Genomic DNA, 25,575 nt, shown 5'->3' with positions numbered 1-25,575 from the left:
GTTTGTTTTTGAATGTACCTTTACAAAGGAAAGACAGGAGTATCAGCCAAATTTAATCTTTGTACCACTGCAGTAGTTAGTGTTATACATATCAATGCCAGAAATGTCCAGAAAAAGCTAAAAACATTAAAACTGAACAAACCTCCATGGTCTGAAACAATCCCTGTCAGATTCTGTACAGTTTTGTGGCTGAGTTAGCCCCTCTTTTAAACGTATTATGCCAGAGATCCCTTAAACACAAAATGGTGCCCAGGTAGTATTTACAGCAACTGCTGATATTTCTGCAGGAGCACACCCCACCAATTTCAAGGCAAACTGCAATGGACAAGCAATGTACAGGCAAATTTAAAACCTCAGTTCTCGGATTAATGCACGAAAGATAACACACACACACACACACACTGAACACTAGTGCCACCAAAGATGACCAAAGTCAGAGATATTGATAGACTACGAACTAGCAGGTGAGGTAACATTGACTATGTCCCTCTGTTTTTTGACAAGTGAGAGAGCAGGATTCCAAACAGAGTTTAAACAAAAACCTCCATCCCTGTTTACAAGGTTGCTTGCTAATTGCTCATTTTGGTTAGGAGGAAGGATGATGGATCATTGGGACTTTGCCAGCTGAGCTGCTCCATCTTGAAGCTACATTTCATCAAAATGGTTATAGTGAAAGACAGATTGAAAGTGTGTTGCGCTATTGACCAACTGTGCATCGAGTGATTGATGATAATACTGAGTTGACACCTAAGTCTACTGCCTTTTTGCCTTATGTAGGAAGCACTTCCAACAAGATCAGTCATATTTTACGGAAGTATGATGTGAAATGTGTTTTCTGACCTCCATCTAAAATTAGAGTGCTTTTGGGTTCCGTTAAGGATGATCTTGGTTTGCGTAAGGTGGGTATATATTGTATTCCTTGTAGCTGTGGCATAATGTATATTGGTCAAACTATCAGGACCGTGGAGGACCGATGTACTGAGCATAAAAGGCACACACAATTATAGCAGCCAAATAGATCTCCTATTGCTGAACATTGCGTGGATACTGGTCATGCTATGTTGTACAACAGCACCGAGATATTGGAATGCAAGTCCAGCTATTGGAGCAGTGTTATTAAGGAGGCAGTTGAGATTAAATTTGTGAGCAACCTTGTAAACAGGGATGGAGGTTTTTGTTTAAACTGTTTTTGGAATCCTGCTCTCTCCCATGTCAAAAAGCAGAGGGAGATAGTCAATGTTACCTCACCTGCTAGTCCATAGTCTATCAATATCTCTGACTTTGGTCGTCTTTGGTTGCACTAGTGTTCAGTGTGTGTGTGTGTGTGTGTGTGTGTGTGTGTGTGTGTGTGTGTGTTATCTTTCCTACATTAGTCCGAGAACTGAGGATTTAAATTTGCCTGTACATCGCTTGTCCGTTGCAGTTTGCCTTGAAAATGATGGGGTGTGCTCCCACCCAAAATATCGGCGGTCGCTGTTAATACTACCTGGCTGAATTCCTGTAAGTTGTTTGAAAATTGTATACACCAGGAGAAACTCAGGTCTCATCCTGCCAACAGTACTGCCCATTGTTGCAAGCATGCTGTATACACACAGGAATAATACAAATGGAGTTTACATTGACATATTCACAGTAAAGCTGGTTTTTCAGAGTGTATATTATTAACAAGGATGTAGATTCATCTTTAATCCAGTGTCAGAACACAGTTAGGAATGTTGCATAAGATAGTATTTGAAAGAGGGTATTATTTACTGAAACAACCACACTTATCAATGCTGTAAGATTGTTACACATTTCATATCACAGATTTTGCTTGCTGGCAATGGATGTGCTCATTTTTCATTATATATTAGACAGGTGTGACTAGGTTAATTCTTAATGTCTCAAGGAAATTTTACAGTGAATGGTTGTAAATTGATGACTAATTTCTTTCTGTAGTGCTACCTTTTATTGGTTTGTATCTCCCTGTTTGCATGATAAAAGCCCCCTTCCCCCTGCACACTGATAGAACCCTCTCCTCCTCCAGTGCACCCACATAGTCTTTTCTCTTTCTCTGCTTCTGTCCAGTCCCCTCCACCCCCTCACTCTCCCCCCAGCACAGGCTTCTGATGCTGCGCCAAACAGTCCACCATGCTGTCCCTGGCCCATCAATGCATATGCCCCCATCCGTGCCCTGCTATCCCTCCCCTGCTCTGTCCCCACACTCATTCCAACTGAGACTGCTGCTCACTGCAGTAGTACCTTTGTGTCTGTAGATGACAGTGCCCATGAGTGTGTGAGTTGTGAGTTGTGCATGTGTAACTTCTTCCTCATGGCTTAACTCGCATAAGAGTTTGACATATATATTGCATATGTCTCCTCCTTTCCCTCTCCATTTCTGCCTCTACCTTTCCCCTTCTCTCTGTCCACCTCATCCTCCCACCTCTATCCATCTAACTCATCCACATCCTGTTTCTCCTATCCATTTCATGCCCTCCTCTCTCCCTGCCCAGCTGTGCTCATCTGCACATATACCACCTGCAAGGCATGCCGATACTACCCACACAGTATGCAGGGCAGCCTACATGTCAGGGATACAAAACACTTTATTTTTAGTACCTGTGCTCCTATTGGAGTTAGGAGGTTCTAACCTCCAAAGTGCTCATTCTCATGTAGCAGGTGGTATGTGTACCATTATTTGAATGATGAACCACATACATAAATCCTGTTTTGTATATACAAAGATAAAATGTATCAATGGAAACGCCTCAGTAATGTAGATAAAACAGGTTGCTCCTATCGCTACACTACGTGCCTGTCGTGTAAGGCAGCCTACATGTCAGAGGTGGGAAAACTGTTTCTTGCACCATATGTGCGTGCTACGCTGCAAAGCTAGCCAATAAGGCAGGCCAATACTATTCCCAAGTAATATGCCTCTTGTTCAGGGCAGCCTGTATGGCAGAGGATGAAAAAAATTATTTATTGCCCTTATCTCTGCTCCTGTTGGACAAGTTGTTGTTGTTGTTGTTGTGGTCTTCAGACCTGAGACTGGTTTGATACAGCTCTCCATGCTACTCTATCCTGTGCAAGCTTCTTCACCTCCCAGTACCTACTGCAGCCTACATCCTTTTTAATCTGCTTAGTGTATTCATCTCTTGGTCTCCCTCTTCAATTTTTACCCTCCACGCTGCCCTCCAATACTAAATTGGTGATCCCTCGATGTCTCAGAACGTATCCTACCAACTGATCCCTTCTTCTAGTCAAGTTTTGCCACAAGCTCCTCTTCTCCCCAATTCTATTCAATACCTCCTCATTAGTTATGTGATCTACCCATCTAATCTTCAGCATTCTTCTGTAGCACCACATTTCGAAAGCTTCTATTCTCTTCTTGTCTAAACTATTTATCGTCCACGTTTCACTTCCATACATGGCTACACTCCATATAAATACTTTCAGAAACGACTTCCTGACACTTCAATCTATACTCGATGTTAACAAATTTTTCTTCTTCAGAAATGCTTTCCTTGCCATTGCCAGTCTACATTTTATATCCTCTCTTCCTCGACCATCATCAGTTATTTTGCTCCTCAAGTAGCAAAACTCCTTTACTACTTTAAGTGTCTCATTTCCTAATCTAATTCCCTTAGCATCACCCGACTTAATTTGACTACATTCCATTATCCTCGTTTTGGTTTTGTTGATGTTCATCTTATACCCTCCTTTCAAGACACTGTCCATTCCATTCAACTGCTCTTCCAAGTCCTTTGCTGTCTCTGACAGAATTACAATGTCATTGGCGAACCTCAAAGTTTTTATTTCTTCTCCATGGATTTTAATACCTACTCTGAATTTTTCTTTTGTTTCCTTTACTGCTTGCTCAATATACAGATTGAATAACATCGGGGAGAGGCTACAACCCTGTCTCACTCCCTTCCCAACCGCTGCTTCCCTTTAATGCCCCTCGACTCTTAAAACTGCCATCTGGTTTCTGTACAAGTTGTAAATAGCCTTTCGCTCCCTGTATTTTACCCCTGCCATCTTTAGAATTTGAAAGAGAGTATTCCAGTAAACATTGTCGAAAACTTTCTCTAAGTCTACAAATGCTAGAAATGTAGGTTTGCCTTTCCTTAACCTATTTTCTAAGATAAGTCGTAGGGTCAGTATTGCCTCACGTGTTCCAACATTTCTGCGGAATCCAAACTGATCTTCCCCGAGGTCGGCTTCTATCAGTTTTTCCATTCGTCTGTAAAGAATTCGCGTTAGTATTTCGCAGCTGTGACTTATTAAACTAATAGTTTGGTAATTTTCACATCTGTCAACACCTGCTTTCTTTGGCATTGGAATTATTGTATTTTTCTTGAAGTCTTGCTCACCAAATGGTAGAGTTTTGTCAGGACTGGCTCTCCCAAAGCTGTCATTAGTTCTAATGGAATGTTGTCTACTCCGGGGGCCTTGTGGTCTTTTAGTGCTCTGTCAAATCTGTTGGACGTAGGAGGTTATAAACCTCACAGTTCTGTCGCTCTTGAAGTTTGCTCATTGTGTAGCAAATTTGGTTTAAATTGGTCCAGTGGTTTGGGGGAGTTCCGAGACATACAGAGGGGTCCAGAAAAATGTAGCCACTTTTTGATAGTTAATATATTTGGAACAAAATGATATATTGTTGGAATTTTGTGTGGTAGCATAGTCCATTGTTTTCTCAACAGATCTTGGTGCACATTTTCCAGCAGATGACAGCACAGCAATGAATGAAGTACGACTGTCATTTGAGCAATCCAAGGCCATATTGAAGTGGTATTGGAAGTAAGAAAACATGATGGAGGTACAACAACAATAGAGTAATGTGTATGGAAATCGGCCACCAATGTGTTCAATAATTTATTGTATTTGGGATAAATTTGAAGCTGACGGTACTGTTCAGGATGTGCATAAGGAAAGGTCTGCCCAACCAAAAGCATCAACAAGTACAGCTTCCAGCACTGCTGTGTTGCAGCATTTTACTAGGTCACCTCAAAAGTCTGTGAGGCAGGGTGATTGTGAAAGCAGGGTAAGACAATCAAGCATATTATGAATCCTACAGTCTGCAATGTGAAAAGTGTACATTCCAAGATCACTGCACGTTATCAGTAAGGACAACCCTCATCGAAGGATGGAGTACTGTGAACGGTTTGAGAGCATGCTTCTCAAGGATGAACGGTTTGCAGGGATGGTTATCTGGTCTGAAGAGGTGCAGTTCAAGCTGAGCAGTACTGTAAACTGTCACAACTGCATAAACTAGGCTTCTATAAATCCTGCATTTATGTGGACAAACATATTAACCTACTTGGTGTTAATGTGTTGTGTGGTGTTTCAACGTGTGGTTTGATTCTTCTTTGAAGGTACCATGATTGGTTATATGTATCTCCGTATGCTTCAAACATCAATTTTTCCTGCTATCTTAAAGGTGTTTGGAAAGGAAAGATTTTACCTACAGCAGGATGGCACTCTGCTTCACTAGCACAGAGATGTCGGAGCCTACTTGGATGAGAATCTACCTGAATAATGGATAGATCGAAGAGCAGCGGTTGGGTACCCACCGTGGTATCCAGACTTTACACCTCTTGACACTACCTATGGGGGACTGTGAAAAATGATATTTATCAGTAGAAGTCAGCTACAATAAATGAGCAGCAAGAAACCATTGAGACATCCTTTGTGTCCATCATGTCCATCCCACAGTTAATTCAACAGTTCAGCAGCTCGATGTCGTTTGGCTGCTAATGGGGGTCACTTTGAACATGTAAAATAACATTCCCCCATACAAGAATTGCAACAGCACATCATTTTATTCCATTAATATTGACTATCAAAAAGGGTCTACATCCACCACGTCTATCCACCTCCATCTGTCCATCTCCCCCTTCTCACTCTCTTTGTCCATATCCTCCACCTCCTCTCTTTGACCATATCTTGCCCCTGCCTTCTTCTGTACATCTCCTCCTCCCCCTTTGTCTGTCCACCACCTCCACAACTTTCTCTGTCTGCCATCTCCTTCAACTCCTCCTCTTCCTCCTCTGTCATCTCTCTGCCCAGCTCATCCTCCACCCTCTTGCAACATCCATCCCCCCCCCCCCCCCCCTCCCTGCCCCCTCGCAATGCTGTATGTTTAGTACCTCCAAAAGAGGTCAGTAAAACAGGCTAATATTAGTCCGAGACATCAGGCGTGTCGTACAGGACAGTTTCACGTTGCGTGTCATGCAAAGGAGGTCAACAAAACTGGCCTCTACTATTCCAAACAACATGTTTGGCTGCAGGGCAGCCTGTACTGCAGGGGCTTAAAAGACACTTTTTGCCCATCTCCCCCACTCCACTCCTATTGGAGCTAGGAAGCTATAAATCCCACAGTGCTGATACTCATTACATTTTTCCAGTGTGTAGCTGGAGGCAGCCCAAACAGTTACTGCTCATCACACCTTTCAAGTGACACCTGTGTTTGTTCCCTGAAAAAAAGAAAAAAAATAATAAATAAATAAAAATAAAAAAACGATTGATCAAATTTTACATGCCCATTTGATAGAGTGCTCCCAAATTAGTCTAGTCTAATATTCATTTTATGAATAGGTATTAACAGTTACAGTAAAGCATGAAAAATGAATAAACAACAATCCAGCAGTGATACAGTAACACTCCAGTGAGTTAGTGTGGGCTAGGGCAGTGCTGTTACTGCTGGAGTACTGATTATTCTTCAAGTTTTATTGTTCCTGTTAATACATGTCAATAAAACAAATGTGTGACTACATTAACCTGTGACTGCTCTATTGAAGGTGCCTGTAAAATTCACTTCAACAATCATTTTGTTTGTAACGACAAACAAAATGACGTTTTCTGTCAACACCAGGTGTTGCCTGAATGATGTGATGAGCACTATTTGTTTGGGCTGACTCCAGCTACACAATGCAGAAACGAAACTACAAACTTCTGCTGTAACACCAGGGAAAGTGTGCCAGGTGGTTCTCAGGAGAGACACACTGTATGTATATAGCATACCTCTGAAGAAGGAATTTATGCAATTGTATAGAATACTTTTAAATGTACTTTTTTGCTGCTCAGTGCCTACCCTTTGTGGTGAGTAGCAATCTATCTGATTTCATATAGACAGTTTTATGAAAAGGATGTATTGCTCCTCACCATATACTGGAAATGCTGAGATGGCCACAACAAAAAGACTGCTAAATATGTGAGCTTTCAGTCAAAAGACCTTCCTCAAATTAGATGACATACACACACACACACACACACACACACACATATTCACGCAATCGCAAGTCTTACACATACCACCACTGTCCCCGGCTGCCGAGGCCAGATTGCGAGCAACAGAGCACGACGTCCTACCGACTATCCTTCCCACCCCTCCTGGCGAGGTATTCTACTGCCAACCAAAGCTGTGCAATATCCTCATCCATTCCTACACGATCCCTGCTCCTGACCTCTTGCCTCACGGGTCATATCTCTGTGATAGGCGAGATGCAAGACTGGTGACTGATGCCATACATCCTCCCATCACTACCACCTACTCGAGTCTGGTTACAAGCATCACATATCCCATCAAAGGCAAGGCTACCTGTGAAACCAGTCATGTGATATACAAGCTAAGCTGCAACCATTGTGCTGTGTTTGAAATGGGCATGACAAGTGACAAGCTCTCTGTTGCATGAATGGCTGCTGACAAATTGTGGCTGAGAAAGAGCTGGATCACCTAGTTGCTGAGTATGCTGTCCAACAAATGTTCTTCTTTTCAAAGACCACTTCACTGCATGTGCCATCTGGCTCCTTCCTACCGACACCAGCTTTTCCGAATTGCACTGGTGGGAACTCTCCCTGAAATATATTTTAGGTTCCTATAACACTCTTGGCCTCAACCTCTGTTAGTCACTACCATCCCCCACTTGTCACTTTCCCTGTTGCCATTCCAGCACTTTCCCTTCTCTGCCCCCCCCCCCCCCCTCAAGGCAGCACTTTACCATCCCCATTCCACCATGTTATCCTGTCCCAAACTCCTCCTTACCCCCACCACTCAGACTGCTTCTCCCACCCTGTTCTGTTGCTCACAATATGGTATTGGCAGCCAGGAACATTGGTCACGTGTGTACAAGTTGTGTTTGCATGAATTGGTGCATTTATGTTGGCTAGATCAGAAGAACTTCTTTTTGGCTGATAGCTTTCGTTGAAAGCTCGTTTGTTTAGCAGTCTTCTTTTTGTGCCTGTCTGCGACTCAACATTTCTGCTATATGGCGAGTAGCAATCTATCCTTTTCATAATATTGTCACTATTCCATCCTGGATTTTCCACTGTTTGATTTTACATTGTTGTCATTATTCCATCCTCGATTTTCCATTGTTTGATAGAAAGCCTGTAATAAATGACAGGAGGTCAGTATTCTGGGACATTTGACAAAGCAGCTGGGAATGGGTTCCTGTGCTACAGATTATAACTTCATCACAACTATTTCACGGAGTGTACAGACTCGTTATGTTCAGCTAGCCACCCTGCTGGCATGCTTATGCATCAAACTTGAATTCTTTCTCGCTTTTATTACTGAAGACACATATATTTGGAAACAAATTAAAGTGGCTGTTACAGTTTTATGTTCTGACACTGTGACCAGTTTCAACCACCGAGGCCATTTTAAGTGGTTGTCTGGATAATAACACATAAGTACAAATGGAATAAGTGCTATTAAAAGGGAAACTAACAGTAGACATACCCAACGGCATGCTGCGTAATGAAATATATAATGCTTATAACGACCTATCCAAAATTGGAGAAGATGATACATTAAACATATGAACTTAAAAGTTTTTCAGAATATAGCCAAGAAATATAATGATGTTCATGCCAAAACTTTAAAATTTGTCTCATTTCCCTTCTAGGGTAATGTTTCATATAATCTTAGTGGATCGTTCCACAGGTTTAATGTTAGAATTGTTTTCAAAACTGCTATAATACTAGATCAGTTACTTGTACATATTAGAACTGACAACAAAAAGTTTGCAATTGCAGGTATATATAAAATGTACTGTAGTGAATGTGAAGCTTTTTATGTTGGCCAAACAGGCAGAAACTTCTAAATCAGATACTTGGAACATGCAAAAACAGGAAGAAAAAATGCACAAGGTAAATGCTCCTTTGCTTACCACCAAATCACATAGGGATACTGTGTTACTCATATTAACAATAATGGAGAATGGAGAAGAGGACCCAAGTGGATGTACTGGAAAAAATGGAAATTTATAACCATGCGCACCACAATAAGAACAAAATGCTTAAGAGACAGAAAAACTTTAAAAATATATTGCTTTTCTTGACACTCTTGAAATTGTATTCAGTATGTTGCAATGTAAAAGAACTAAGCGCTGTTACTTATCATCATACAGTATGTGTGCCTCACTTACATAAACAACAGGCCAACTCAGTACCTTAGGCTTCATATTATGTAAATATCTTGTTTGTGTACAGAGGTGCATTTGCTTATTCCACTTCTTTGCCATTGCTGACTTTCTGGCCTCAACATTTCTTTTGTTGACATTCTCTGAGCATCATCTGTGGCCTATATGTTTTTGTATTATTTCTTTTTATGATGTTTTCTCATGTCTCTATGCAAATCTTTTAAATGACATGTAATATTGTATTTTATTTTATTTTTAAAGCATTGTACTTATGTCATTAAAATTTCCTTCCTCCAGTCCATTTTTCCTGGCCTCTACAGAGTCTCTATGTGATGTTCTCTTCCCCTATTTTAGCACTGTTTCATCTGCTTACCAATCTGCATCTGTGTACATCTACAATGCCAGCATCTAGCATTTGTGTGTTACATCCATTACCTTATTAAATTTTGGACGAGTTGTTATTCAACGATATTTATTTTACTACACTGCCCTGCTTTGATGAAGTTTGTTATTACTTTATCATTTCATATAATTTATTCCATATGTACCTTGTTTTTTGGCATTGTTTTGTGTACTTATTCATATAACCACTTGAGAATGGCTTCATTGGCTGTAGTGTTAAAAAGTAAAATTGCAACTGATGCTGTGGTTTGTTTACAATTAATTACTGCAGTTGTTGAAATCCTGAACCATCATGTTCAACAAGCTTCACAAAATGCATACACTTTCTATTATGCATCTGACTGAAAATTAAAATACTATGCTCATTTTGTTTGCTTCCAGATTTCCTCCAACATGAGGGTAACCACACTACTTCCATTCACCATCCAGTTTCCAGTTCTGTTGATGAACCTGATGCAACCCACAGCCGTTTTAGAGTCGCTTCACCATTTAGTGCTGAAACATACAACAATACTGTTATCAACAGTCAGCGCACATCAGGAGATCTTCTAGCTGGTGGTACGTGCATGTGTGAAAATATACTATAAAGCACTGTGGTTTGTTTACCACAATAATTAATTTAAATATGATCTCTCTCTCTCTCTCTCTCTCTCTCTCTCTCTCTCTCTCTCTCTCTCTCTCTCTCTCTCTCTGTGTGTGTGTGTGTGTGTGTGTGTGTGTGTGTGTGTGTGAAAGCCAACTGCATAAAGTATTTAACCTTAGGCTAAGGCAGAAAATAACCTCAGATCAATCTTAACCTGGAAATCTGCATTGTATAATCATTAATCCTAGATTATATTGCCATGAAGTCAGATCATCTTTGACTGTTGAAAATTCATGGTTCAAAGTTAGGTTCAGCTCTAATTGTTAGTGGCACTATGATTCATCTCTTTTGTTTTTAGCGCATATTAATTTAAGTAATAAAAATATTGTTAGTAACACAAGAAATGACAAGAAAATATGTGGCTACGTAATTCCCATGCTGCTGATTCTCATATACTTTCTTTCAAACTGGAAGTTTAGGATAAGGAAATTACTGGCTACCATGTGTACTTAATGATCAGTTTCATAACAGCTCTTAGCAGATGACTCGTAATTTATGTGATTAGTTCAAAGGTGTTTTATAGACACTTAGCAGCAGAGTAAGAAAAGGAACATTGGAAATATTTGCAGTGAACAGTTAAGAATGTGAATTTTGACAGCAGACAATAATGATTCATCACTTGTACACGGCCTCTTTTGGCTCGAGTAGCGGTAACTGTGCAATTCGTATTAAATTGGTAACTACCAGACACTACTTTAAACTGCTATGACTATTCCATGTGCATTGATAAATATAACATAAGCAAGTATTTTGAAATACGCTAACCACATAATCCTCTTTCATTCATTTCAGTGGTTTAGAGGTTGCATTGTGGACTGCAGTGCAGAAGACCACTTGGCTGAACCATCAACTCTGAATTTTTTCCCATTTGTTTCTATTTTCTCTACTTTACTGGTCATAAAAACAATTGTAACAACGTTATCATGCCGTTCCATATCATTGAAACCATACCATACTCTCCGTTTTCTGAGCATTCTGAATCATTGTTGGAGAAAATTCTGTGTGCAATAACCCTACGCGACCTGAATTACATTGTTTCCTTTTATTTACTTTAAAAATACCTCAGCATTCAAGTGTGCTGTGGTGGTTCTTTTTTATGTATTGTTATTTGTATGTTATGAAAAGTTGGAGTTAGTATTATTCTGCTTGCTTCACAACTGGAAAATTATTTAGGTCAGTGACTAAGTTGTGTTACTTCTCACAGATATGATTCTTGAGTTTCTCCCGGCATATTTGATAATCAAAATATCCACGGGTGTGCTGCCGGTCTATAGTGTCCAACGGGCACAATATTTCGGCAATCATACATGTCGCCATCATCAGGTGAACTGACGGACTGAGCTCCTGTGAACGTGCCGGCACGGAGATCCATACGCTATGGCTGCTCAGAGGGAACTGGGTTCAGTCGCGGCCGAACCCAGTTCCCTCTGAGCAGCCATAGCGTATGGATCTCCGTGCCAGCACGTTCACAGGAGCTCAGTCCGTCAGTTCACCTGATGATGGCGACATGTATGATTGCTGAAATATTGTGCCCGTTGGACACTATAGACCAGCAGCACACCCGTGGATATTTTAATTCTCACAGATAGTTTGCCCGACTTGATGTTTTTATATTAAAGGACATCCCCAACACAGAAAATTCCAGATATATAGCTGTACAGCTGCATTTATTATTGCAGTTGAGTTTTGTTAATTATTTGTTTTACATTAGTGAAATTACAATGCTGAGGAGATTTTCGCAATTTCCATTAAGTTGGGATGGAAAAAATTTACTGAAGTCACTTTACGTTAATATGATCTGATATTGGGAAAACTGATTACTTTTACTGTTTCAAAGAAAGTACCTCTAATCAAGAGAATCCTCCTACATTTACATTTATTTTTTATTTGTCAAAGTTAGCAAATATTAATGATATGAATATAATAGAAGGAAACATTCCACATGGGAAAAATAGATCTAAAAACAAAGATGATGTAACTTACCAAACGAAAGTGTTGATAGACACACAAACACAAACAAAAAATTCAAGCTTTCGCAACCAACGGTTGCTTCATCAGGAAACAGGGAGGGAGAGGGAAAGACGAAAGGATGTGGGTTTTAATGGAGAGGGTAAGGAGTCATTCCAATCCTGGGAGTGGAAAGACTTACCTTAGGGGGAAAAAAGCACAGGTATACACTCGCGCACACACACACACACACACACACACACACACACACACATCCATCCGCACATATACAGACACAAGCAGACATTTGTAAAGGCAAAGAGTTTGGGCAGAGATGTCAGTCGAGCATCTGCAGAGCTAGTTGGCATATAAACTTGTACTACTGTAGTAGGTATGGGCTTCGTGTTTATCTTGGCCACAATAAGGCGTTCACTATGCTGTTTGTAGTAGCTTATCCGCACTCCTATTTTTATTATTCATTATTAAACCTACTCCTGCATTACCCCTATTTGAATTTGGTATTTTTAGCCCTGCATTTGCCTGACCAAAAGTCTTGTTCCTCCTGCCACGGAACTTCAGTAATTCCTACTATATCTAACTTTAACCTATCCATTTCCCTTTTTAAATTTTCTAACCTACCTGCTCGATTAAGGGATCTGACATTCCACGCTCCGATCCGTAGAATGCCAGTTTTCTTTCTCCTGAGAACGACGTCCTCCTGAGTAGTCCCCGCCCGGAGATCCAAATGGAGGACTATTTTACCTCCAGAATATTTTACCCTAGAGGAAGCCATCATCATTTACCCATACAGTAAAGCTTAGCTATTCAAAATAAAAATCCAGTCTATACCTTGAGCAAACACTTGCTTGAAAACTGAAAAAGCACAGAAGATAGATAGAAGAAAACTTGAAAAATCTCCCTTATTTATGCATAACTATTAGACAAAATTGACAGTTAACGCTGGATGCACATTTCCAGAAAAATTGCATTTCCAGAAGTATTACACTTTTAGCCTAGGAAATGGCAGTTCTCTGAAACACACATGATGGAATGCAGATTGTAATGAAACTCTAGATGGAAGGATGCTGTCATGCAAAAAAATGTTACCAAGCAGGGTGGCTCAGGGGTTAGCACATTGGACTCATGTTCGGGAGGACGATGGTTCAAACCCACATCCAGACATCCTGATTTAGGTTTTCCACGATTTCCCGAAATTGCTTTAGGCAAATGCTGGGATGGGTCCTTTGAAAGGGCACAGCTGAGTTTCTTCCCTCTCCTTCCCTAATCTGATGGGACCAATGACCTCACTGTTTGGTCTCCTCTCCCAAATCAACCAACCAACCAAAAAATTGGTACAGTAATAAAGCCCAAGAAAATTATCAAAACTTCAAAGAAAAATGGACTGTCAAAATAAAGGAAATGCTAGAACATTTGACATGAAGCAATTAAAATCCATTGAAGAATTCTTCCAGAAGAAAAACGCAACAAGCCTTTACAAAACATTTAATAAAGAGCTACAGGTATATCAGCCCCCGAGTTTATGTTTCACTAAAGAAAATAGAGAAATAATACTGAATAACTCAAAGAACTGTGAACTGCTGGCTGACAACTGTGAAAAACTGGTCAGTTGCAATGATCCAAAGGAAATGTTGACCTTCGGACTGCCTTCAAAGCAAAATGTAAATTCTTCACCTTGTAGTCTCAAAGAAATACCAGGGAATGAACTTGGCAAAGTTCGAGAAATGGAAGAGGAAGCAGATGAAGATGAGATGGAAGATGTGTTACTGCAAGAAGAATTTGAAAGACCTAAGTCAAAACAAGGATTTGGATTATAGGACAATCTGATCTGGGATACAGAAGAAATACCAGATGAATGTAAATGTGCACTAATCCGTTTGATCTACAAAACGGATGTAAAACAGGTGGCAATAATTACAGAAACATACAAAATTCTTTCTGGCGCAATAGTTAAAAGACTGGAAAAGCAACTTGATAAACATGCGGGGGAAACTAAAGGCTGTTTTCACAAAGAAAGGTCATGTGTGGAACAAGTCTTCAACGTCAACTCAACAATAGGTCACTACATGATCGTGAGGCAAAACTGTGTCATCACCTTTGTGAATTTTAAAAAAGCTTACAATGCTGTCGTCCAACCATATCCTCTACACTGCATTAATTTGGAGTAGATAGTAAATTACTTAGCGTGATTAAACAATTTGTAAAAAAAATTTCCAAGTCAAAATTTCTGAATCACGTGAAATCAAAACAGGAGTCCAATAAGAGGATGGACTCTTACTGCATTCTGTAACTGAATTTGGAGAATGGGGAAGTGCTTTACTGCCTGACCCTTGTCAATAACCTCTTAGTTTTTGACAAAATATAGACTCAGCTACCATCCAAATGAAGGTCCCTGAAGGAGTATCAGAGAAAGCAAACCTACTAATCTTGACATCCAAAAGAGTACATGATGAATGTTGTCAGAGCCCCCCCGAGCACTGTAAATAGATTTCAGGAAAATTAACAAGTTCAAAAATTTAAATACCTTGGAGAAATCATTCAAACAAAAATACTGAATAAAGAAACCAACAATGCCACATCCTTGAAGATGGAGATGGTGTACGAATCTTCCAAGGACATCTACAAAGACAAATCAGTTTCCATTGATGTGAAAATTAGACACTATGAAGCTGCTGTAACACCACAAATGCTCATTCATTGCTACACTTAACAGTAAGAGATATAGAAAAAAAGAAGATAAAATGAGGATGATCCTTCAAAAAGTTATAGGACCTATCATACATGAAAATAGCATCTACCCAAGTTAAGAAGCAAGAAAGAACTCTATCAAAAAATTCCCAAACTCTGTCACAAACTAAAGAAAATGGGTCAGTTTCTTTGGACACGTGAAAAGACTGGAAGACAACACCCTAACTAAAGGAACCTCCCTAGATTAAAAATCAGTGGAACAAAGGCACACAAGAAGACTTAGGCAAAATGAACACAACTGAAGAATACATTCAAAGCAGAGGAAAATTCAAAACAAAGCAAAAAACTTAAAAGCACTGGGGAAATAGGAAGAACAACCTTATTCAAAAGAATAGTTCCTCTTAGTGATTATTTTACGTGATCTACAATTGCATGGAATTGACAAAAGAAAAAGAAGAAGAAGAAGAAGAAGAATTTATTTAAGAATACAAACATGTAAGGGGTTAAATTAAACAGAAAATTCATCTTTTTTCAAGATGAAGATCATAAAAACATAAGCAAAAAGAATAATTATTTAAAGAAAGGATACTGTAACTTGTAACAAATGCCTATCAAATATGGATCCTTCTGTCTACAAAAACCACTTATGTGTTAATATAATTGGATAAACAAAAAATCTACTCACCAAGCAGTGACACGAGAACACACATATATAAAGATATTGAAGTCTGCAAGCTCTCAGAGCCAGTGTCTTCTTCCTCTGGCAGAATGCATGAAGGGGAAGGAAGAGGGTGGAAGCCCCCTGGCAATCAGTCTTTCCTTCACATCTCATCTGGTAAGACTCTCCAGACCTGGGTTCTGGGAAACTTTTCTGATTTCTCCCCATTTCCTAAATGTCACCAGCCAATATCCTTCACCCCTCTTCTTTCCCCTTTAACTCTTCTGCCAAAACCTTACAGATTTTAATATCTTTATAAGAGTGTTCTTCTGCCACCACTCGGAGAATAAATTTTTTATCTATCCAATTACATTGTGTTTCCAAAACTTGATTACTTTCGTTAATATATTACTTATTAAGTACTTCAAGATTTCTAGTTCTGGAGAGGTATTCCTCAGGATGTTCCAGCTACAACTCATTAATTAGTGACACTTGTAATATCAGTGATGATGATTTTGAGCCTTGTTAGGTAGGGATAATTCATACAAGTGCAAGCAGCAGTTAGTGACCAATTGGCAAGCACTGCCAGAGGAGGCAGTCCACGCACATGCTACTGGGCAAAGTGGGAGGTGCAAAATCTGGCAGAAAACATTGCGGCAGTGGGCCATTCCATTGTGTTATGGATGGCTGCCTAGAACTGTGAATTGCCGTAGTTCTGTTTGGCAGCCAGTTCTGTAACTGTCAGTGAAAGTTGTTTGATAGACATGAACAACTGACAGCAGCTCAAATGGTCAATGTAGCACCATTAAATTCCCACACAGGTAGGCTTAGCTGCACCCAAGAGCTCAACAGTGGTACCAAGTGAGTTCATTGTCCAAAGCTGCAGACGAGAACTAGGTTCTGCAGTTCAAAGAAATGTGTTCACACACTGACAATTGCTCATTGTATGGCTGAAGTAGGCAAAGTGCTGTCTGTGATAAGTGCCCGTGGGGTAACTCAGTTGGACTCTTCCCCTTGATGGGTGTGGTGTAGTATGCACTTAGATCACATGTTATGACTCCTGCATGTTTGGCCTCCTGGAGGATTCTGGATTTTTGGAAGAGAAGTGGAATAAAGTAGATAGTTAATGGCACAATAGGACTCAAATGTCTGGCAATGGAATTGAGGTGCATCATCTGAGACCAGGCTAATATGCAAATGGTGAGCAATGCTGAGGTCGAGAATATTTGGGCCACATATGGGGAGTGTGATGTTGCATCTGTCACTACCATCTTATTTTGTTTTTGTTATGGTCTTCAGTCAAAAGACTGGTTTTGGTGTAGCCTTCTGCACCAATGCATCCTGTGCAAGACTCTTCAGCTGAGCATAACTATTACAATCTACTTCCGCTTAGAGCTGCTTATTGTAGTCACACCCTTGCTCTCCCTCTACATTTTTACCCCTACCCCACTCTTATTAATGTCACAACACATGGTGCCTCAGGATGTGTCCTGCAACATATTCTTTCTTTTAGCCAAGCAGTGCCATAAATTTCTTTTCTCCTCAAATTAATTTGGTACCTGTTCGTTAGCTATCCAGACCACCCATCAAATGTTTAGCATTTGTCTGTAACACAAAAATTCAAAAACTTCTTCTCTTTTCTGTGTATCATACACATTTCACTTCTCCTTAAAGATAAACTCGATAAATACATTCAGAAAAGACATCCTAACTTAAATTTGTATTAAATGTTAACATAATTCTCTTTTCCAAAAATCTTTTGTTGCTATTGAAATACTGTATTTTTATGTCTTCGCTTCTTCTGCTGTAATATCATTTTGGTAGTTATCATCTGATTTAAATTGACTACATTCTATTCCATTTGTTTTATTTTTGTTGATGTTCATCCTATAATATCTTTTCAAGACACTATCCATCCCATCCAATTGATCTTCAGAGACCTTTACCATCTCTGACAGAATTATAATATCATTGACACATGTCAGATATTTTATTTCTTCTCTCTGAGATTTAATTCCCCTTGTCAGTGTCTCCTTGTATTCCTTTGTTGTTGCTCAAATTTCAAACTAAACAACATGAGTGACAGGCTTCAACTGTGTCTCACTCCCTTCTCAAATACTGACCTTGTTTCTCCTTCTTCTATTCTTATATAACTGCAGCCTGGTTTTGGTATACCCTGTGGCCTTTGTTGACCACACTGTCCTTGCCCATAATATGTCCCTGGTATTCAACTTTAGGTTGTTAAAGAGGTGCAGTTCTATATACTCTGTTGCAGACTATTTATTGTAGCAGAGGGAGTACTCATTTTAAATTGCATAGTGATTTTCTTGGTTTTCCTGTTTGGTAAATGAGAAATATAGGCCAAGTGTTGTGTCAGGAACTACTGGAAAATAGGCCAAATGGTGGTGATGCTAAAAAATATTTTGGGGAAGTCAGACTTGAAATAAAGATGCCCTATCGCAAGATGCAAAAACAATCCCTGTGGTTGGGGTGATAGGTGACTACCACCACTTTCCCAATGACTGTGGCTCTAAAGTCTGCATGGAGGAGGAGAGATCTGTCCAGCTTGTGCAATATCTTGTTTTTTCATGGGTGGAGGGTAAGTGTGGAGAGGGGGGGGATAGCAGAGACCTGATGGAACCGGAATAGAAAAATAGTGCAGATATCACCAATTTCTCAGAGTGAGATGACTTCTGATACCACATGTACAGACATTGACAACAGAGAAGTGGAATGCATTAAAGAAATCCTTGCCTAAGATGTTAGGGACATTGTCTTGATTGACTACGAAACACCACAGCTGACGAGTGACAGAGTGGTGCCAGTGGCAAGTGATGGGAGCGTGTACACACAAGTGCTCATCAGAAAAACCATCTCACACAGTATGGTTCATATTACTTCTCATTGGTGATGGCAAGTTATTGTTTTCCTGGTGGTAGTTGAGCTCCTGTGTCAATGTGTGAGGAGGTATTTACAGCTGCTGCAAGCTGGTGCCCTGCTACTAGGTCAAGATGCAGGTGTGCTGCCTGTGGACTGTGAGACTCATTAGAGCTACTCCTCATAGTATCTTATTTTCTACAGAACAATGTTACAGATATGTGATACGTGAACACAGGATATTACACAAAACATTGTGGTACTGTACACAATCCCAAATTCTATATATTACCACAAAACTGCTGTCAATCTAAAATGAATGTCATCTTTACAGCAACCCTGTGTTCTTTCCCCATTGTATCATCATGGATGTAAGGTTAGCATGGTTAATTTTCTAGAACCAGTTACATTTTATTTAAAATATAGATATTTTCTAGCTTTCATGTTTCATATAAGTTGGTCCACTGTATCACACAATGGAAACTCCAGGTAGGATTATCAATGATGTAGGAAAAGACAGATTGCTCTACTTACTGTGAGAAGACACATTAAGTTGCAGACAGGCACAATTAAAAGAAACTTATAAAAAAAAGTTTGGCCACAGCCTTCATCAGTAAAAGAGAAACACACACCATTCACACATAGAAGCAAGCTCACCTCATGCACACATGGCCACCAACTGCAGCAACTCAGGCCAGAATGCAGCAGTCTCACGGGATGCAAGCAGCAATATGGAGAGGGCAGAGGAAGGGAAGGGATAGTAGTTTATGGGTGGGGAGAGAGATGAATGCTGTCTGGTGGACTGCGCAGGGACTAGAATGCTAAGCACAGTATTGCAGTGGGGCATTGAGATTGGGGAAATAGGAGCAACAAAGAGAAGGTGGGGAAAGATGAGTGAGAGCATTGGCAGAGGGTGACAAATAAATAGGGTAGGAGATGAGAATGGGGAATATATGATAAGACAGGGGGGGGGGGGGGGGGGTGGAAACTGTTGGCTGGAGGATGTGGGGACAGTATGTTACTGTAGGTTGAGGCTGGAATAATTATGAGAGCATAGAATGTGCTGTAAGGACAATTCTCGTCTGTGCAGCTCAGAAAAGCTGGTGGTGAAGGAAGGATCCAGATGGCTCGGATAGTGAAGCAGCCATTGAAATGAAGTGTGATATGTTCAGCTGCATGTTATGCCACACGATGGTCTACTTTACTCTTGGCCACAGTTTGGCGGCAGCCGTTCATCCTGGTGAACAGCTGTTTGGTAGTCATACCGATATAAAACACTGTGAAGTGATTGCAGCAGAGCTGGTAAATAACATGACTGCTTTCACAGGTGGCCAGACCCTCATGGGGTAGGATGAACCTGTGAGAGGACTGGAATAGGAAGTGGTGGGGAGAGGGGTGAGGGGGAAGGGGGTGGGGGGATTGGGTGGGTCTTGCAGTTGCATTTTCCACAGGGATTTGATCCTTGTGGCAAGGGGTTGGGATTGGGAGTGGCATAGCGATGTACTAGGGTGTTGTGGAAGTTGGGAGGGGAAAGGAACACCACTTTAGGAGTGGTGGGAAGGATTTTGGGTAGAATGTCACTCATTTCAGGGCACAATGACAGGTAATCAAAGCCCTAGTGTAGGGTGTGGTTCACTGGTTCCAGCCTGGGGTGGTACTGGGTGATGAAGGGGAGACTCCTTTGTGGCTGATTCTTGGAGGTGTGAGGGGAAATGGCAAGGGAGATATGTTTGCAGACTAGGTCTGGGGACAGTGCCTATCTGTGAAGTCTTTGGTGTGACTCTCAGCATACTGAGCAAAGGAGTTATTCTCACTAAAGATGCGCCATCCCTGGGTGGCCAGGCTGTATGGGAGGAATTTTTTTATTTGAAAATGATGACAGCTATCGAAGTAGAGGTACTGTTAGTGGTTGGTGGGTGTATGGTGGACAGAGAGGTGGATGGAGCCATCAAAGAAGAGGAAGTCAACTTCGAGGATGGTGGGATGCTGGGTTGAGGAGGACCATGTGAGGTGGATGGAAAAGAAAGTGTTAAGGTTGTGAAGGAATGAAGACAGGGTGTCTTGACCCTGAGTCCAGATCATGAAGATATCATTAGTGAACCCAGAGCAGACTAGAGGTTTGGCATTTTGGGAGGCTAGGGAGATGTCCTGTAGATGGCCCATAAAAAGGTTGGCATAGGGGGTGCCATGTAAATGGCCATGGCTCTGCCACAGGTTTGTATGCCTTCCCTTCAAAGGAGAATTAGTTGTGAGTTAGGACAAAGGTAGTGAGTTGTATGAGGTAGTGCGTTTGGAGTTTGAAGGACTTCGTGATACATTGTGTTCAATATCGGTAACACCATTGGTATGAGGGGTGTTGGAATATAGGGAGGTTGTTTCAACAGTGATGAGTAAGGATCTAGGAGGCAAAAGGGTGGGGATGGTGGAGAGCTGGGGAAGAAAGTGTTTGGTGTCTTTTAGGTGGGAGGCTAGATTACAGGCAATTGGTTGGAAGTGTTGGTCAGTGAGGGCCAAAATTCTTTCAGTGTACAGACAATAACCAGCCACAGTGGGGCATCCAGATTGCCATCCCTTTTTTCTTGCCCACTCCCTTCAGATTGCAGCTTGCCCGAGATGCTGGAGTTGGCAGTCATGTGTGCAAAAGGAGTCCTTGCTTGTGTGGATATATGGTGAGTGTTTCTTTTTTTGTGATGAAGGCTGTGACCGAATGCTTTAGGTGTCTTTTAATTGTGCCTGTCTGCAACTTAATGTGTCTTCTGGTAAGTAGCAATCTGTCTTTACCTACATTGTTGATATTCCTACCTGGAGTTTCCATTGCTTGATTTTGTCAAACGGCTTTTCTTCCATCTTACAACCTTGTGATGGTTTTTTTTGTTACTATTCTCTAAAGTATTACTCTTCTCAGTGTCCATTCCTGCTCTTCTCTCCTGTGTTTATTCACTGCCTTCCAAACAGCATGCACTTCCGAACCAAACTGATCGTCTGTGCACAACACAGACTTCATGACCATGCGTATTGCTGCATCATCTGATGCCCCAGATTCTTTCCTCCGATAATTATATTTATTTCTATTGACCTCCCCTCATATCTCACCCTGACATACTTTAGTGTTGTATTATCCACACCTGCCTGTACCACAGGAATTCTTGATCCTTGACCTGACCCATCCCCCCTACCTCTGTCTTCACTTATTGCAACACACACACACACACACACACACACACACCCATACACCCATAACTCATCATTCCTTTTCTCCTATGTTTCTGTATGTTTTTAATGCCTTTGTGCATTTTTTACACATTTTTACACAATTTCACATTTTTTTTGTATTTTTATATATTTGAGGGTTCTTTTATGTATCTTGGCGTATTTTTGCATCTCTGTATGTTTCTGCATGTCTTTATATATATTTTTATGCATCTTTTCCCTTATCCAGCTCCTCTCATAGCCATCAACGTCTATTTTGCCCATTTCTGCGTCCTTCCCATTTCCCTTAGCACCATTCCTGCCACAAAGAACCCCTTCTTCATCTTTCCTCACCAGTTCAGGAAAGTATCCTTCCCCCGGGTAAAATTCAGTCCCACATCCTGTTTCTCAAATGCTGCCTAAACCATGGCATCCTCCAAAATGGCCTAACCATAAAAAGATTCCTTTCAGTGGATCCCACCCCTTGTTTTACAATGACCTACACCTTTTCTGATTCTGCCAATCCCTGGCCATCACAAACTGGTACTGTAAATACACAGCTCCATGACACAGGCATCCAAGAACCACCTCTGCTCCCTCTGCAAGATACTACTATTGTGCAATCCCTACTCCATTCATCATGTCTGTGAAATTGAATCCCCTGCTCTCCAGTACCTGGATGAGCATTCCAGACATCATCTCCATAAGCTATCAAACTTGTTCACATCCTACTGCTGCCTCAGGGCACTGCTATCCAACCCATTTTGTACCCTCCGTGTTCCTCCTCATCCACTCCTCATAGCAGTTCAACCCTGCCTAGATATATCCCCAAACTTCTCTACCAATTCTTCACCAAATTCAGAGCCTGTTGTTAACAATTTCATCAAAACCCTCAGCTCCACAGAAGTTTCAGTCCTGTCCAAAGGCCTCAACTTTAGTGCTACATCCAATTTTAAACATGCTGGATTTGTCAAACATCTACTGCCCTTCTCCCTGTCCCTGCAATGGAAGCACTTCTTTGCCACCAATCCCCCAAACCAAAATCACCCTAATTCCTACATTTAACCCTGCCTCTTCCAGTTTGTATCACCATCAAACTGTGATGCTTCCCCCATTCCACCTAACCACCCATTGGTCACCTTCCAGGAATTACTTACCTCCACCTCAGTCTCACCATCCTCCACCAGGACCCTACCTCAGAACACCAACCTTTCAGTAGGACAGAGAATAGCCATACACAAACTCAATATGATTTCTGACCTAATCATCCTACCTGCAAAGGTACCACCACTGTTGTTACGAATCACTGTGACTACCTGGCAGAAAGCCTTTGCCGATTATCTGGCTCCTCCACCTATAAACTCTGCCAGAGTTATTCCATCCAAGAAGTCCAACACAACTTTCAATCCCTGCTTAAAACCCTAGGCCCTTTGCAGAACCTATCCCCTGAATCTATTTCCCTTCTCACTTGTATGACACCCTGCACACCCACTATCTACAAGCTCCCCAAAATCCACAAACCCAACAATCCTGGACACCCCATTGTACCAGGTTATTGTGTCCCCACTGCAAGAATTTCCTCGAATGACACCTCCAACCAATTGTCCATAATCTAGCCTCTCACATCAAAGACACCAACCACTTCCTTCACCGACTCTCCATCATCCCCACCCCTTTATTTCCTGGATCCTACTCGTAACTGTTGCTGCCAACTTCCTATACTCCAACATCCCTCATGTCCATGGTCTTACCACTATTCAACACTACCTTTCCCAATGTCCTTCACACTCCAAACCCACTACCTCATACAACTTACTAACTTTATCCTAATCCACAACTGCTTCTCCTTTGAAGTGAAGGTGTATAAACAAACCTTCAGTACAACCATGGTCACCTACATGGCATCCTACTACGACAACCTTTTTGTTGTCTTTTGTTGTCCATCTAGGGGCAACCTTCCTAGCCTCCCACAACGCCAAACCCCTAGTCTTGTACAGGTTCGCTAATGATACCTTCATGATCTGGACTCAGGTCCAAGATTCCCTAACTTCGTTGCTTCACAACCTCAACACTTTCTCTCCCAACTGCTTCACATGGTCCTCCTTAACCCAGTGTGCCACCTTCCTGCATGTTGACCTCCTCCTCTCTGATAGCTCCATCTGAACCTCTGTCCACATTAAACCCACCAACCACAAACAGTACCCGCGTTTCAGCAGCTGTCATCCCTTTCACACCAAACAATCCATCCCATACACCCTGGCCACCAAGGAACAGTTTATCTGCAGTGACAAGAACTCCCTTGTTCAGTATGCTGAGGGTCTCACCATGGCCTTCACAGACAGGCACTATCCCCCAGACCTAGTCCAATCCTCCCACCACCCACAAGAACCAGCCACAAAGGAGAGTCCCCTTCATCACCCAGTACAACTCCGGGCTGGAACAGCCTAGTCCATCCCTATGCCACTCCTAATCCCGACCCCCCACCACAAGTATCATATCCCTGTGGAAGACCCAGGATCAGAACCTGCCCAATCCACCCACCCAGCACTTCCAATGCTGTGCTTGTTGGTGTTCTAGTCTCTGCACACTCCATCAGACAGTGTTCATCTCTCTCTCTCCACCCATATACTACTATCTCTTCCCCTTCTCCACTCCATACAGATTTCTACTTGCATTTCATGTAATAGTTGCATTCCTGCCAGAGTTGCTGGAGTAGGCAGTCATGTGTATGTTGGATGTACTTTGTGAGTATGAATGGTGATTGTTTCTCTTCTGCTGATGAAGGCAATAGTTGAAAGCTTTATGTAAGTGTCTTTTAATTGTGCCTGTCTGAAGTTTCACATGTCTTCTTATGGTAACAGTCTGTCTTATCCTACATTGTTGGCACATTGTATGTTAGCTGACAAACTAGCGGATGAATCATTAAATAAAATGTTTTGCCTTTTTTATTAATGAATTCTTCTATTACTTCCTGGTAGAACAACTTCATTTTTAACAATGAAAAGCAAACATAATGTATTATTAGAACCAAAAGCAATTTTTTTTATCTCTGATTTTTTGGACAGTAGATTTTATGAACATTTTTTCCTACATGTTAGCTACAGTCATAGTCTTATTATTAGATTTATTTTCATTCAACTCTTTCTCATTACTCATTTTTGTATGTTGCTTAATTCAGGTAATCGTAACTCACCAACAGGCCTGGGAATTGTACAAGCTTTTGTAACTGGTGATGCTCTAAAGCTGGTACCAGTCAACAGGCAGTCGTCTTTTGACATGGAGTTACCAGAAAGTGGTGGAGACTTAGCTGATGTCTCTGTCAACATCACATGTGAGTTCTTTAAGTTGAAACTGTTTTAAAAATGAATATGGATGTATCATAATTTGAACATCATACAAAGGAAAGAATATCCAATATTAAACAACAACCAAATAAAGATATAGAATGTACTTACTTACCAAATGACAGTATATCATACACTGGTTTCCTATCTAAATCTTCCCCTTACACTTTAATCTCACTTTTTCCACCTAAACACAAGTGAATCTTTTAGATTTTTATGCTATATTATTTTGTTGTTACTGCGACTTCTAAGGAAATAACATCTGATGTTCATTTATTGTATATCTTCTTGTTATTTATTAAGGTAACCCTTTGCTCTAAGTTTATTTTGTCTCACATTTAGACTTCTTTTCTGCTCTCTTTCTGGAACCAGTAAGAATCCTCTTTATGTAATTTATAGTACTTA

General features: G+C 40.9%; 1 protein-coding gene across 1 annotated transcript in view; it reads left to right on the top strand.

The window, feature by feature from the left end:
* LOC124596486 (filamin-B) overlaps positions 1-25,575 on the top strand; it is an 896,651-nt gene that overhangs the window by 479,811 nt on the left and 391,265 nt on the right. Inside the window, exons 16-17 of the mRNA XM_047135636.1 lie at positions 10,188-10,364; positions 25,005-25,157. Coding sequence (XP_046991592.1) covers positions 10,188-10,364; positions 25,005-25,157 — 330 coding nt within the window. The remainder of the gene's footprint in view (positions 1-10,187; positions 10,365-25,004; positions 25,158-25,575) is intronic.

This window comes from Schistocerca americana, chromosome 2 (assembly GCF_021461395.2).
Source record: "Schistocerca americana isolate TAMUIC-IGC-003095 chromosome 2, iqSchAmer2.1, whole genome shotgun sequence".
Classification (NCBI taxonomy): Eukaryota; Metazoa; Arthropoda; class Insecta; order Orthoptera; family Acrididae; genus Schistocerca; species Schistocerca americana.
Note: the sequence above shows the minus strand (reverse complement) of the source record. Positions and strands in the feature narration are given on the sequence as shown.